The sequence below is a fragment of the Nesoenas mayeri genome (genome assembly GCF_963082525.1).
Source record: "Nesoenas mayeri genome assembly, chromosome: 4".
Classification (NCBI taxonomy): domain Eukaryota; kingdom Metazoa; phylum Chordata; class Aves; order Columbiformes; family Columbidae; genus Nesoenas; species Nesoenas mayeri.
Genome location: NC_137540.1, coordinates 9,027,301 through 9,040,155, shown reverse-complemented (window position 1 = coordinate 9,040,155; position 12,855 = coordinate 9,027,301). Strand labels below are relative to the sequence as shown.

Here is a 12,855-nt window from a genome sequence, read left to right as displayed (position 1 = left end):
ACATCCTTAATGCCTTTCATTTAAGAACTTGCTCTATGACCTACACTAGCATTATCATCAGCATCACCAAAATTATGTGCTTTTCCCAGGATCATAAAGACAGTTAACAGACAGAAATCTGAATTAACTGGAATACCCAAAGCTTTACCACTTGCTTTGATTTTTGCATGGATTTTTTAAAAAATATTATTTTTACTAGAAGATGTTTGCACAGCAACGTACAACACGATAAGCTGAATATGCTGGTTCTTCAGTACAAATAAGGTTATAACTGCTTCACTGTACCTGGAGGCCAACGCGAATTCGTTTGGTTAAAGCCCCTTCTGGGAAGACCGCCTGCACTTGTGGAACAACAGTGCTGCTGAGCACTCCTCCCTCAGGGCCGATAAGGTTGCTGTCCTGTTTGATGCGGGACACCACCGCAAAGTACTGAGGGAAATCTCGGGTGATGATGCGGCAGATGCGTTTCTTCTCCAGCTCCTCTGGAGCGTCAAGTACTGAAGCCAAAAGAGAAGATGGTCAGAAGACCATTGTAGAAACAATACAGTGAACTTCCAAATGCATTCACAAGCTTTTCACAGTTTAACTTGCAACTTACAAAAGCATTTCATCTAGAAATCAAAGGGGGAAATGAAACACACCCCAGTATTTTAAGTTCAGCTAAAACAGAGAAGTCAAGAAAGGAATAGACAGACAGAAAGACAAACTAACTGAAGGGAGCTTGATACAGCAAATTCAGAACATGTTGGCAACATCCCCCAAATCAGCAAACAAGCAAAAGGATTGGTCGGAGCCCCTTTCTACTTCACATGTTTACACTATGGCGCGGAATAGCATCAAGGAAACTAAACTCCAAGTGAAAAAAGTATCAAAGTATGAGTTCAGCTTTAAGTGTGTGAGTTAACTTGTTTATTATTTTTGTTGTTTTTTAAAAAGCCATCAAAATTAATAACAAATTCTGCAGATCCTAGACAGCTCAAGTCCATTCTGTTCTCTCAGAAAACAAAAGTACTCATGAGTGACATTTCCTCCCACACATGTAGCTGCTTGGAAAGGATTAGTATGATAATTGCCTTGTTTTGGAAAGATGTTTGCTATGGAAGCTTTTCGTTCAACATGATGAAAAGGAGCAGCAGAAAACCTAAGCAGCATCTATTCTCAACTTTGTGATGGTAGAATTTGTTTGTGCGACTGAAATGAAGCACCTGCAGAATGTAGTGTCAGAAAGTCTCAGGGCAGACCAAACATAAGGTGTTAAATAAAGGGTAAATGCTATTACCCCCAGTTACAGAAGTAATGCAGGAGCAGAAAAGAAATAACGTCACAATGGATACCTTCATCCATCCCATTCAGGATTTCATTCAGTTCATCCTCAGTGTATTCACAGAAATGCTCCTTCCAGCTGTCCCCATTCTCACTGCGCAGGATCACCAGCTCCCTCTCTTTCCCACGCAGAGCAGCAAAATGGGGAATCTCCACAATCACAGGCCTGGCACAGCAGCACAGCGCATTAAATGCACACAGGAGAGAGGAAGAAATTGGATTAACAGCAACTCTATTCAGTCTGCTACAAAGTGACCTGGAATTCTACCTGTTTTGCTGGAATACTTTGGCATAATCCTAAACTAGTAGGTCGCTAACATAGATTTTTTACAGGGACCCAGTAAATGCTAAAGGACAGATTAAAAAGTGCATTCAGCTCTTTCCACAGTGTGAATGATATTGGGTAAGATAATAGTGCGTAGCTAGAAATTTGGTAATTGTTTTGGAAATTCATGAAAAACTCGTGCTCATTTTAGCTGTCACTACTGTCTGGGTTAACCTGTGCAACTTCATTTCAAAGAGAATCTACTGTAACATATACGAATAGTGGGACAAATTCTGATCTCACTTATACTAGTGCAAATCAGAATAATTTCATTGCAATCAGTAGGCAATTGCATCCTGTGCCAATTTTACTACATTGTAACTCTACATATTGCAACGAATTTATTCCTGATTTACACACTGGGAGAGCCAAAGGAGGTGTGAGGAGATCATCTGGGCTTCTATTTCAGTATAGGAGATAAGAATTTGCCTTGTTGCCTTACAAGCAGATGCCAATATATGTATCAATGTATGTGTCCATATATATATACACACACATATACAACACATATGTGTACATATAGCATATGTATATTTATATATACATACTCTTAGAAATAAGAGAGAAACTATACATATATTTGTATATACACTTCTCTAATTAGAGTACTCACACAGGTTACCATGTACATAGTAAATGTCATGTCTTCTTTTACACTGGTGGTATCCAACATATAACTTATTGATTAATTAGTCCTTGATACAAAAAAATCTTTAAATTTACAGTAGATTCCTTTATTTTGGTCCCAATCCAGGTTGCTTTGCTACAGACATCAAGCACATAACTAGGAAGATTTCATGCCAAAACAAAAATGAAGGCCACAGTACTTCAAGAAAAAGATACAAACATACCACCAAAACAAAACCACATACCACAAGGGTTGAAAAATGGTCCACTAAGGGTTAGGTATACAAAATTTCAAATTATAGAAAGGGACTATATCATGGGCATAATGACATAAAAAAATCATATTGCAGAAGGAGGAGAAGAATGGGGAGGTCAGCATCCATCAATTTGTTTCAAGTCTCTCCTACCCAAGGAATTTGGTCCCAGGAGGCCCCAGCTGAAGGATTCGGCTGACCAAGCTTTCTCCCTCATTAAGTGGGGGAGGAGCCGTAGGCAGATGAAGTTTACTGAGTACATCCAAAGCAGCAGTGAAAGAAAGAACATAAATAAACTTTATGTATTTTTTTTGCCAGAATGCCAGTGCCACTATCTGGTCCACAGAGTGGAATTAGGCTGTACACTGAATAAAGTTCCGTCCTAGCGATGACAATTTGGTGGTTAAACAGCAAAATGAGTGTAGTTAATTTAGGAACCTGTCTTGCTTCTGGGCAGGCAATGGGAGCTTTGGCAGTGAACTCAATGAGAACAAGATTTGGACCTTAGAATGCATCTCTGCAAACAGTACAGTAATTTCCTGATTTCGCTGCCAGTATAGCATCTAGAAAAACACTTGCAGGAAGGGCAGAAAGATCTGAGAATGAATAAAACCCTGCTGTATCCTGGTCTGTCAAGTGAGACATTCTCATGAGATAGAGAAACCATTTAAAAGAAAACGAGAGACGTATTTCAGGTCAGTTTGTGTGTGACAAAGATAACAGCTGAATGTGGCAGCACAATATTTCTTCAGGTCTTTAGATTTCTTTCTGCTTCTCTTTAGAAGTGACCAAGGTGTGAAAAGAGTAAGCGGTACAAAGCATCTGATTAGCCAGCTTGTTCGCTGTTATCTGTGATATTAAGAGGCATCCTGTCTGTCCAAAGGAACGGTTGGTTTGCTCTCAGAGTCACACTGGCAGTCATTCAGAACTGCTCGTGCTTTGTCACCAGATTAGAACAACAGGGAAATAATCAAAACATGTGCTGGGTATGTTCTGCTTACACACTCCATAATAAAAGCAGTGGGCAGTTAAAATCCACAGAGTAACTTTTTTCTCTCCCTAAGCTTCATCTTTTAGAGAAAGTACTAACAAAGACAGCGGCTCTGATGACTGCCTGTTGTGATAGGGATTTAAAAGTAACTGATTTGTCTTTAAATTGATTTAAACTATTGCTGCTTACAGAGTCACTTTTTTGTTTTCAGTTTCTGAATGAAGCTATCTATTGTAATAGGAGAGCTTCCTTCAATCATCCACTTTTGGATGCCACAGTTGATATGGACAACAGTTGGTAAAACAAATTTTAAGAAAGTGTGGATAACTGCTGCTTTCAGCTGAAAATTGCTAAAACGAGCTTGGCAGCGAACACAAATCTGATCTTTCTAAGGGTTTTTGCAGCATAGGACAAACTAAATAGCTGGAAAATTCCAGGGTTGTCCTATTGCGTAATTTAGCAATTTCAACCCCAGAAAAATCAAAGGCATTGTGCTCCCCTGATAGTCCAAATTGCAGATAACACAACACAGGTCTCTAAAATAAGCGGCTGTAACTTGTGTTGTATACGTAGCAGGCTTTATATTTGGGCTTTAGATCAGTGCTGTGCTATTCGTGCCTTATATGCAGATTATTTGAATACAGTATGAACTGCCTTTTTGAGCTGCAAAGGGATTTTTTTCCCACTCTAATATCACAACACTGAACAATAATGATAATCAATGAAGCACATTAACCTTAGCAATAGTGGCTGAAGTATCTGTTTTCAAAGGAAAGGGCATTAAAGCGTTGTGAATTGCTAACTAACAACCAATTCGTATTTCACATGGCCAGTCTGTTACCATATGTTACACACATCTTTTTTCTGTTCAAGTCTTGAAAAAGGAACCATTTCAGTGCAAACAGATGAAAATGCCCTGAACATTTCCTGCTGGGCCACATGGCTGCCCTTACCCAAGAAACTGAGCACCAGAAGGTCCAACTTCGATGAGGCGGCTGGCCAGACCTTCGCCTTCCACCATGGGAGGCATGGTGGCCAACCTGTGGCGTTTCACCAACCGGCAAGTCACCCGAGTTGGAGCCGTGCATTTCCGCGGAGGGATGATGATCCGCAGTCCGTTGTGCCGGCAGCCTCTCATGGCACCCCCGCGGGCATCCACCATAAAACTCACCAGGAAGCTGAAAAATCAGGACAAATATAAATTAGATGCAAACCCCACCAGAATTCCTTTGGTTATGTTCCACATACGTAACAAGCTACGTATGTAAATATCGCTCTTTCTCAAGATTTACAAATAGAAAAAGCCTTTCTCCCATGGGAAGCACCAAATCATGCTAAGATAATTTATTAATTAAACTGATGAGTGCTATCTAAGAATTCTTCACAGATTCAGTCTGTCTTATAGTGCTGCTGTTGGTAAAAATATCAGCAGTCACTAATAAATGTGAGCATGGGTATATAGCTATTAGATAAAGTCAAGTGCAAATATCACTACTCTCTATCTGTGAGCATCTATATGGTAAAGTTGGCACTCTTTAAATACTTTAAAAATAAATACATCTTATTAAAGAAAACAATTTGTGACTGAAGAATATAAAGCCAATTCTGATTGGAGGGGTTGTTGGGCTTTTTTTAGGTTATCTATATAATTTACTTGTTCTTTGATAAACTATAATTTCTAAAAAAAAAAAAAAAAAAGAGTTTGGGTTAAAGAAAACCAAATTTCATTCTGGATTTTGTGGATACAATTTGTAATACATCACTGGAGCTAGCACCCATTTATATAAAAAACCTAGCATGTCATTATTGTTTGAATACAATAGCTACAGTCGTGGTTTAAGAGGTTTACTTATGGACCTTTGTTTTTCTTTGCTACTTTGCACAGCAATACAATGTCCCAGTGGAAAACTTAGAGATGCAGAAAGTCATCTCCAGGGAGCCCTCTTCTAGCACAAGGTAAATTCTCTTATTTATTTCTTTAAAAGGGAGAAAAACATTTCATGGAATTTCTTTTATGTTGAACTTTTAATAGTTCCATATATAAAAAACTGGTAGGTTTTGACGGATTAATTACAAATATTAGGGACATTCTTGGGAAAGGTGTAGAACTACTTCATTTTTTTTCAGTGGTTTATGACTTAGGATCATGCCCGATGTAGGATGGGAATGTCAGGCTGCTGGAAGTGAAAATAAGAATAGATGAGACAGAACGGTATCAGGCCTACTTCTAGCCACTAAAATAGAATCATCACATTGGGAGCCGCAGAAATGCTACTGAAGGACCTGCAATAGAGAAAAGCCCTTATAACAGAGTAACAAATACAGGTATTTTTCCACTGTCCCCCTGACCGTTCTGTGCAACAAACATTGCATCCATCCATTGTCCACACAGCTACAAGTAAGTCCACATGCTGTAAAAACACAACACTCAACACACCGTGCAAGTCAGAAGAATGGATGATGGGAAGGAGCCACAAGCGCCAGTCAGAAGCACACCATGCACCAGGGATGCCAGTCTTTCTCACACATGCAGTCTCCTATTCTACTGCCATTCATATACCTCTAGGTTTTGTTTAGTGTAAAAGTCTGGGTAGTACAACCATTATCTCATTCCTTAGAGGTTGGTGTTTCTGTGGTTTTAACAAGGGGGAAAAGAAAGAAAATGAAAACATTTTACAGCTTTGATTCTCTGGGGATTAATTTCGAAAAAAATGGGAGCTTCCTTCATAAAATACATACTTTATACATTTTAAGCACAGATGAAAGAAGAGCTTAAGAGATACGAAGTGCTCAGTTGTGGCAATAATGTTCTACAGCTGGTGTTGCAATTTCCTTTTAACGGTACTAAGTAGTGTTATCAAAATGGTTCTGAATTATGTTTCGGAGAATCAGTCCAAGTCTCTGTTATAACGGGTCCGTTAGAGGTAGTTAATAACACCGAGTGCTGGAAGAAAAGTTTCACATTTTGATGCTAATACTGTGAGCAACAGAAATACTACCCCCACAATTACCAGAAGCTAATGAGTGCACTTACTGAATTAAATTAGCATTCACATTTCTCATTGTGCAAGGTGTCACGAATACAATTGTTATGATTCATTTATTTCATTATTGACGAAATACTCAAGTTTGTGTACTTTAACAACAGGATCACCTTTTTGCTGTCCACAATTGAAATATTAGTGCTGGGTCATCTCTCTGTTTTATGTTCTCCTTACCTAATGTCCCCATGTGTCTCAGCAATGCCAAAAACACTGTTAACTGCTAGAAGAATACATGCACATAAAAGATAAGGGTCCAAATCAGATAATCTCCCTTCTGGCCACAGTAACAGGGGATTTTTTGCGTTTAATATGGTGCTCTTTCTCTGCATAGTAATTCTTTTCAGACTAACTAAAAGATGAACAGAGTGTTGAACTAGTAGTGCCTTCTCATAAAGCATGTGTTCGCAATTAAGACAACTAACCTGTGGTGTAGAACAAATAGAAAAGCTGAAGAAGCAGGAGTAGTCTTTGATTTTGAGCATCTGTAACAAAACAATATCTCACCTCACAACAGTAGCCCTGTGTTCCCGCACCTGCACAACTTTGGATCTAATACGGATCAATTATAAAACATGTATTTGTGCCATACCACTGAAACAGACCCCCCAGATGAAATAGGAGATTCCTGAAGGGTTCTGCGACTTCTGGATGAGTCGGAAACTACAGCAAGCACCCTCAAAAGGCCGGCTACCACATTCAGGCAAAAGGAAAAGAGTATGAAGATTGCACAGAAAGATGAGTGCCAATTATCATCCTGCCTGTGGAGGAGCCCTGTCACAAAACCAGCTATACACTACTATGAAATTTCAGGAAAACAAATTTTGGAGAACTTGTATGAAATACTGCAAAAGAAAGACACTGAAGGAGAAAATTTCTCCATTCCAGAGCTGTGGCATAAAAGTCTGAAAGGACAGTACACTGATGCAGGATTTGTAGAGCTGACACAGAATGTAAAAATACATTCTTTTTCACTATACCACTCTTGTTTATTTACCAAACTTTTGCCACATCCATTTTTTTCATCCACTTATTTAATCTGATTTCTTTTACCTCTTTTTTCCTTAAATTAGCACATTTAATGTAATTTTGGATATGCAATAAAGCAATTCATAACAAAGCATCTTCTGAATCATAGCAGCCTCTTTTTCTGCCTATTTATTTGCTACATAATAGGGCATCTGGATGATGACATCACTGTTCCAGGACCGGAAAAGCTTTGCCCTTTTGAAAGACTGTCTATATCAATATAAAACTAATCCATACAGAATAAAGGCATGACATTATAAAACAAGCTTTCTGAAATGTGCATTTAGGAAAGTGAAAAAAAAAATGTATGAATAATATAAAGGAAATGTAAAATGCAAAGTAATTATTTTGTTGCCCTCCTCCCACGATTTTTCCTCTCTCTAATGTTTCTTTTACCGGGTGTTGTTAAGTGACAAGATTGAGATAGGAGGAGACTGTACTCAAATGAGCAAATGAAACTATCAGGAGCATTTGACAGATCAAGCCATAACTGGAGGAAGTGATGTCTTATAAATTCCCATGGTGAAAAAGAAAACAATACATAATACTGGTAGATGAATATGCCTAACATCATATATACTTCCTGAAGCTTGGGGGCGGGGGTGCTTCCCTTACTGCGTGCAGAGAGACAGTGACAGTGCTTTATGATGCCACCCCTGAGAGGTACCTATTCAATCTTTGCATCTGTCTTCCCTGCTCTGACTTAAAACTTTGTCAGATCCTCCCTCTGCAAAGGGCATTCAGCACCTTCTGCTTATGCCAGCTGGACCTTGCAAAAAGTGATTTTTGGTGAAGCAGGAAACTAAGAGCTTACTCCATGTTCCAGTTGCAGGAACTGCTACTACAAGCACTACCAACTGTCTTCATACAGAGAATGAAGAGGAGAGGGCTCGTGAAAAAGAAACACAAATGGCTGTGAATAGTTCAAAAAAGAAAGAAAAAATGCTAATGAAAGGGATTAAAGGGAATCAGGAAGTTCTCACAGGTCATCCAAGGAGAGGAGGCATCCTAAAAAATGAGGTTGGTAAACATTCCTTACATGCTTCTACACTAATTTATTATAATCTTAAAAATTAAAGAAAATGTAAAAAGAAATCGAAATCACTTTCAGGAACTCCATGTAGATGAAATAGCTACAGTTTTCAGAAGGGGATAAAAATGGAGCAGTAGAGGAAGGAAACTTTAGCAAGGACTAATTGTGCTTAGGAGAAGTGAGGTAAAATTGAGGAGATGGAAAGCAACATAAATAAGAGAAAACTTTTGGACAGCTGGCAAGTAGGAAAACATTCTTGTGAGCCATTTAAAACAAAGGTGGCCAAAGTAAGTGAATTGATTCATCAAGCAATGGATCAAAACGTGCTTTCCATTATCAAAAGTCTATTTCAGAACATGCTTTAAACGTTCTTCCTATAATAATAACTATACACAGAGGAAGCACCCTTCTTTAGCACTGACTTTGGTTTATCTCGGCAACCCATGGCAAGAACTTAAATTTCAATTAAGTGGTGATTCAAAATCAAAGTAGACTATGGATTAAAGCAGGAAAATGAAAATGTGTATGTCAAAGGTGATTAGGGCAACACTGAGATGATCTTTCTCAGTACTAAGGCAGCCTTTGAGCAAGTTACGTTTTCTGCCAATTGTAAAGGTTCAGTTACAAATGATGCACAACAGAAACACGCGACCCTGACAGCCTTGCAAACTGGATCGATACTGAGCTATCCTGAGATTTAGAAAGGTGGCAGTTCAATATAACAGCCAAATCAATGAAAGAAATCAGGTTGTGGGAAATTGCCTTCTCTCTTTTAAAGAGAATGAAGGGGAAATCTGGATTATTTTTAAAATTAAAAATTAAGAACAAAAGCAATTATTTTCTAGGAATAAATTATAGGTTGCAGAGGAGTCTGTACATGCTTCTATTAAGCACACAGCAGTCAGATCAAGCATCATCCATTCTCCTCTAATTTAGCAATACTTACTCATAAATTAGAGAGGTCATGTCACTCTCTAATTTCAGAGCTATTAAAATCTACATACTTGCCATATGAAAGGTTACTGTATCAAATAAAATTGGCTACAACATCCTTCTGTTTGGGGACATATGTAAATGGCCCCTATATCTTCCAGGCTGTTTCCATGCCTTCTACAGAGGGCACAGCAAACAGCAATGGGTTTTCTAATGGCTCCACTTGAGCAAAACAGAGACAATAAATATGCACTGGATTTATCCACCTTACAAGGTCAAAAAGATGTGCTGTATTTTCATAAAATATTTGTATTTCATGTCTGAGCCTGAATTATTCCCTTTGTTGATTTTATTCATATGGAATTAGCATGGTTTTATTCCATATCTATGCTCATTAGAAGGATAATAGCAGGATGAACAAATAAAGTAAAAACCTGATGTGTCAACACTGGGGGGTGAAAGAAGATATTTGTGTGATTTGTGAAGAATCACGGCTACGTGAATAGCTTTGCAGAAGAGTCACAGTGTCAGGTGGCTGCGAAGACAAGCATGTTGGCACTCAAACGCACTTCTCATTCTGCAGAATCACCTAAGAGCCATGCAAACCTAGCGCCGTCAAGTGTCCTTCTACAACAGGCAATAGTTCTTTCAGCACACAAAGCCAGAATAGGCACATCAATACAGCATCACTTCCATACAGTCAGTTCAGGTATGAATATTCTTTTCCACTAGCCAGGCAGGCACACATGCTCTCATTAGGTAGCAGGAAACAATAAGAAGCTGTAACTAGAGCACAACCATTGTAGACACGTTTAAGAACTTCTCTGCATACATTATCTTCATTTTTAAAAGAAACTGGGAAACAAGGAGATAGCAGCATTCAGTGTTAGTCGCAGTGTGAAGAAGCAGAAACAAACAATCAGGGTGCTTCAGCCATTGTAAAGTGTTCAGCTGGAGAAGGAAAACTGATAGAGAGTCTGAAATTAAGAAAAAAGACCTTGATCTAGCTCCCACTGAAGTCAACAGCGAGTCACTCAACTACCTCACTGTGCTTTTGATTGGGCTGCAACTATGCCATACATAAACAAAATACACATTCCAGGAGGACAAAAAACATGATCCTACACAGGAAACCACCAAAGTATTAACTTATGGTGACATTCTCTTCACTGCATTAGTCACTATTGAGAGATTGAGCGATACAACCTAAAAATAGAGTTTATAGCTTTTTTAAAAAAAAAAAATTAGTCATTTAATAATTTTTCACAGCAGAATATTTAAGATTTTCACCTTTCTACAGTTATGTTAAAGGAGATGAAGCGGGATTGTGCCAATCAACACTCAGTTTGCCAAGTGAAGATAATCTCCTCTAGGAAGGTACCGCTTCAGGTGTTCTGTGCAGGATGCAATGTGCCAGTGATTCAACAACTCATCAACCAAGGTCACACAGATAATGCACACAGCATGACAAATTAAGCACGCTGGGGTCAGTGCTGTTATTCTTCTAGTTCCAATATAGTGGCACAATTTGAAAAATATGGCCTAGGGAGTGGCTCTGTAATATTCTTTACATACACAAGTGAGATAAAAGGCCCACTTTGTAAAATAACAGTTAAAACTGTATCTATAGTGGCTTATGTTGGATTTCTGTGTGGTTTTTGTTTGGTTGGTTTGTTTTTTCCTTCCTTTTAATATTAAACCATGTCACCAGCAAAGAAAATGTATTGTTAATTAAATCAATGGTTAAAACTGTCTAGGAATGCATAAAGAGGTTTGTTAAGATGTTTTGCAGTGGACTTACTTACTATGTGTTCGATATTCCTTTCTTATAGGGGACACAGCAGATGGGAGGAAGTGGGCACTTATTGTATAAGATAAATAGGGTGATGTGTAACTATTACTACTAGTCAGAATAGATTTTTTTCTCTTGGCTAACGTACACTATCAAAACACTAAAGCATCCTGAAGTGAGGTAAGACAGGAGGATAAATAGGGCAGGTAAGAAGTGCAATGTATTAAAGAAATAAATTATGCAGAGGTTCACCTGCTGTTGTCATGATCAAGACATGGAGAAGAGCATCTGCAATAGAATAGATGATTTAACATCAAAAAGGAAAAGAAAGGAGGGGAAAAAGAATGAGTTAAATTAAATACTGAGATATTGAAAAAATGAAATAGATTTCTAAATTAAACACATGAACATATACATATATATGCATATTCATTACATGTGAGAAGGTAGAAGTGAGTATGGAAAAATCAGCCTACATAAACATCCTTGGTTACAAATGGTTACTACTACTACAGCAGTAAAGCTAAAGTGATCTGGTTTCTCAAACTGGAAGTCAAGATACCTAAAATGTACAGTTAGATTCTGGTAAATCTTTCAGAACCAGACTTGGGTAAATGCTGCTTGGTTTAGGTATCCACACACGAAATTTGGATCACAGGCTATCAAAGGGTAAGGTATCTTAGGTAATTCCAGCCAGTGTTTCTGATAACACAAGACATCATTATTTTCTCCAAATCTCCTATCAATACATTCTGTTCTCCAGTTTCTTCCATTTCAGCATGTTTCTTGTCCTCCTTTTGTTCCGGACTATAGAATGACAAATTTCAAACTTTCAGTTTGACCTATTTAGGTTCTTAGTAATGCATCACACAGCCAGTTACTCTTCTGATGTCGCTTTTTATTACGTACATCTCCATTGCCATTTTCTTCTACTGACATGAACTGAGATTTTTTATTAACAAAAGAAACTCACCATTTTTCCTTATTGTAACTTTCTGAATAAAGGTCATGAACGCTACAGCATAATTTGAAATAATTTAGGCTTTCAGATTTTAGAAATGACTATCAGCTGGTCGCTGCCAGGTCCTGTTTCCATAACTATTTCCAGGAAGTTAATCTCACACTGGGGAAAACAATATTACCGAGTCAAAATACAACACTTGAAATATATTTTGTTTACCTTGTTAGCAAGGATCCAGCCTCCTTTTTTGCAGCCATGCAGCTAAGAATGATAATTCACATTATTTGTCACAGTTCAAGCTGCCCACTCCCTCATCCGTCTCCATTTTTCATTGATGGAAGCAACAACTTCCAGAATGGTAAATTCACTACTAATATTCAAGTTGTTTAATTTTGTCAGATACAAGTACTGATACACTCAATCATCTATTACTCAAATAGGGACTTCATCACAGTAAATAAAAGAAATCAATATATTTCATTGAATAGTTTTACTGTGAACAAAACAGAGTTGGAAAAACTGCAGAGCTGCTACATATCTTGCTCT

At 38.1% G+C, this 12,855-nt stretch overlaps 1 protein-coding gene across 1 annotated transcript in view; it reads right to left on the bottom strand.

Annotated features, from left to right (window-relative positions):
* ANK2 (ankyrin 2) overlaps positions 1 to 12,855 on the bottom strand; it is a gene marked incomplete at both ends in the record, with an annotated part of 244,068 nt that overhangs the window by 41,643 nt on the left and 189,570 nt on the right. Inside the window, 6 exons of the mRNA XM_080343437.1 lie at positions 286 to 497; positions 1,335 to 1,489; positions 2,683 to 2,781; positions 4,474 to 4,698; positions 11,601 to 11,636; positions 12,529 to 12,570. Coding sequence (XP_080199563.1) covers positions 286 to 497; positions 1,335 to 1,489; positions 2,683 to 2,781; positions 4,474 to 4,698; positions 11,601 to 11,636; positions 12,529 to 12,570 — 769 coding nt within the window. The remainder of the gene's footprint in view (positions 1 to 285; positions 498 to 1,334; positions 1,490 to 2,682; positions 2,782 to 4,473; positions 4,699 to 11,600; positions 11,637 to 12,528; positions 12,571 to 12,855) is intronic.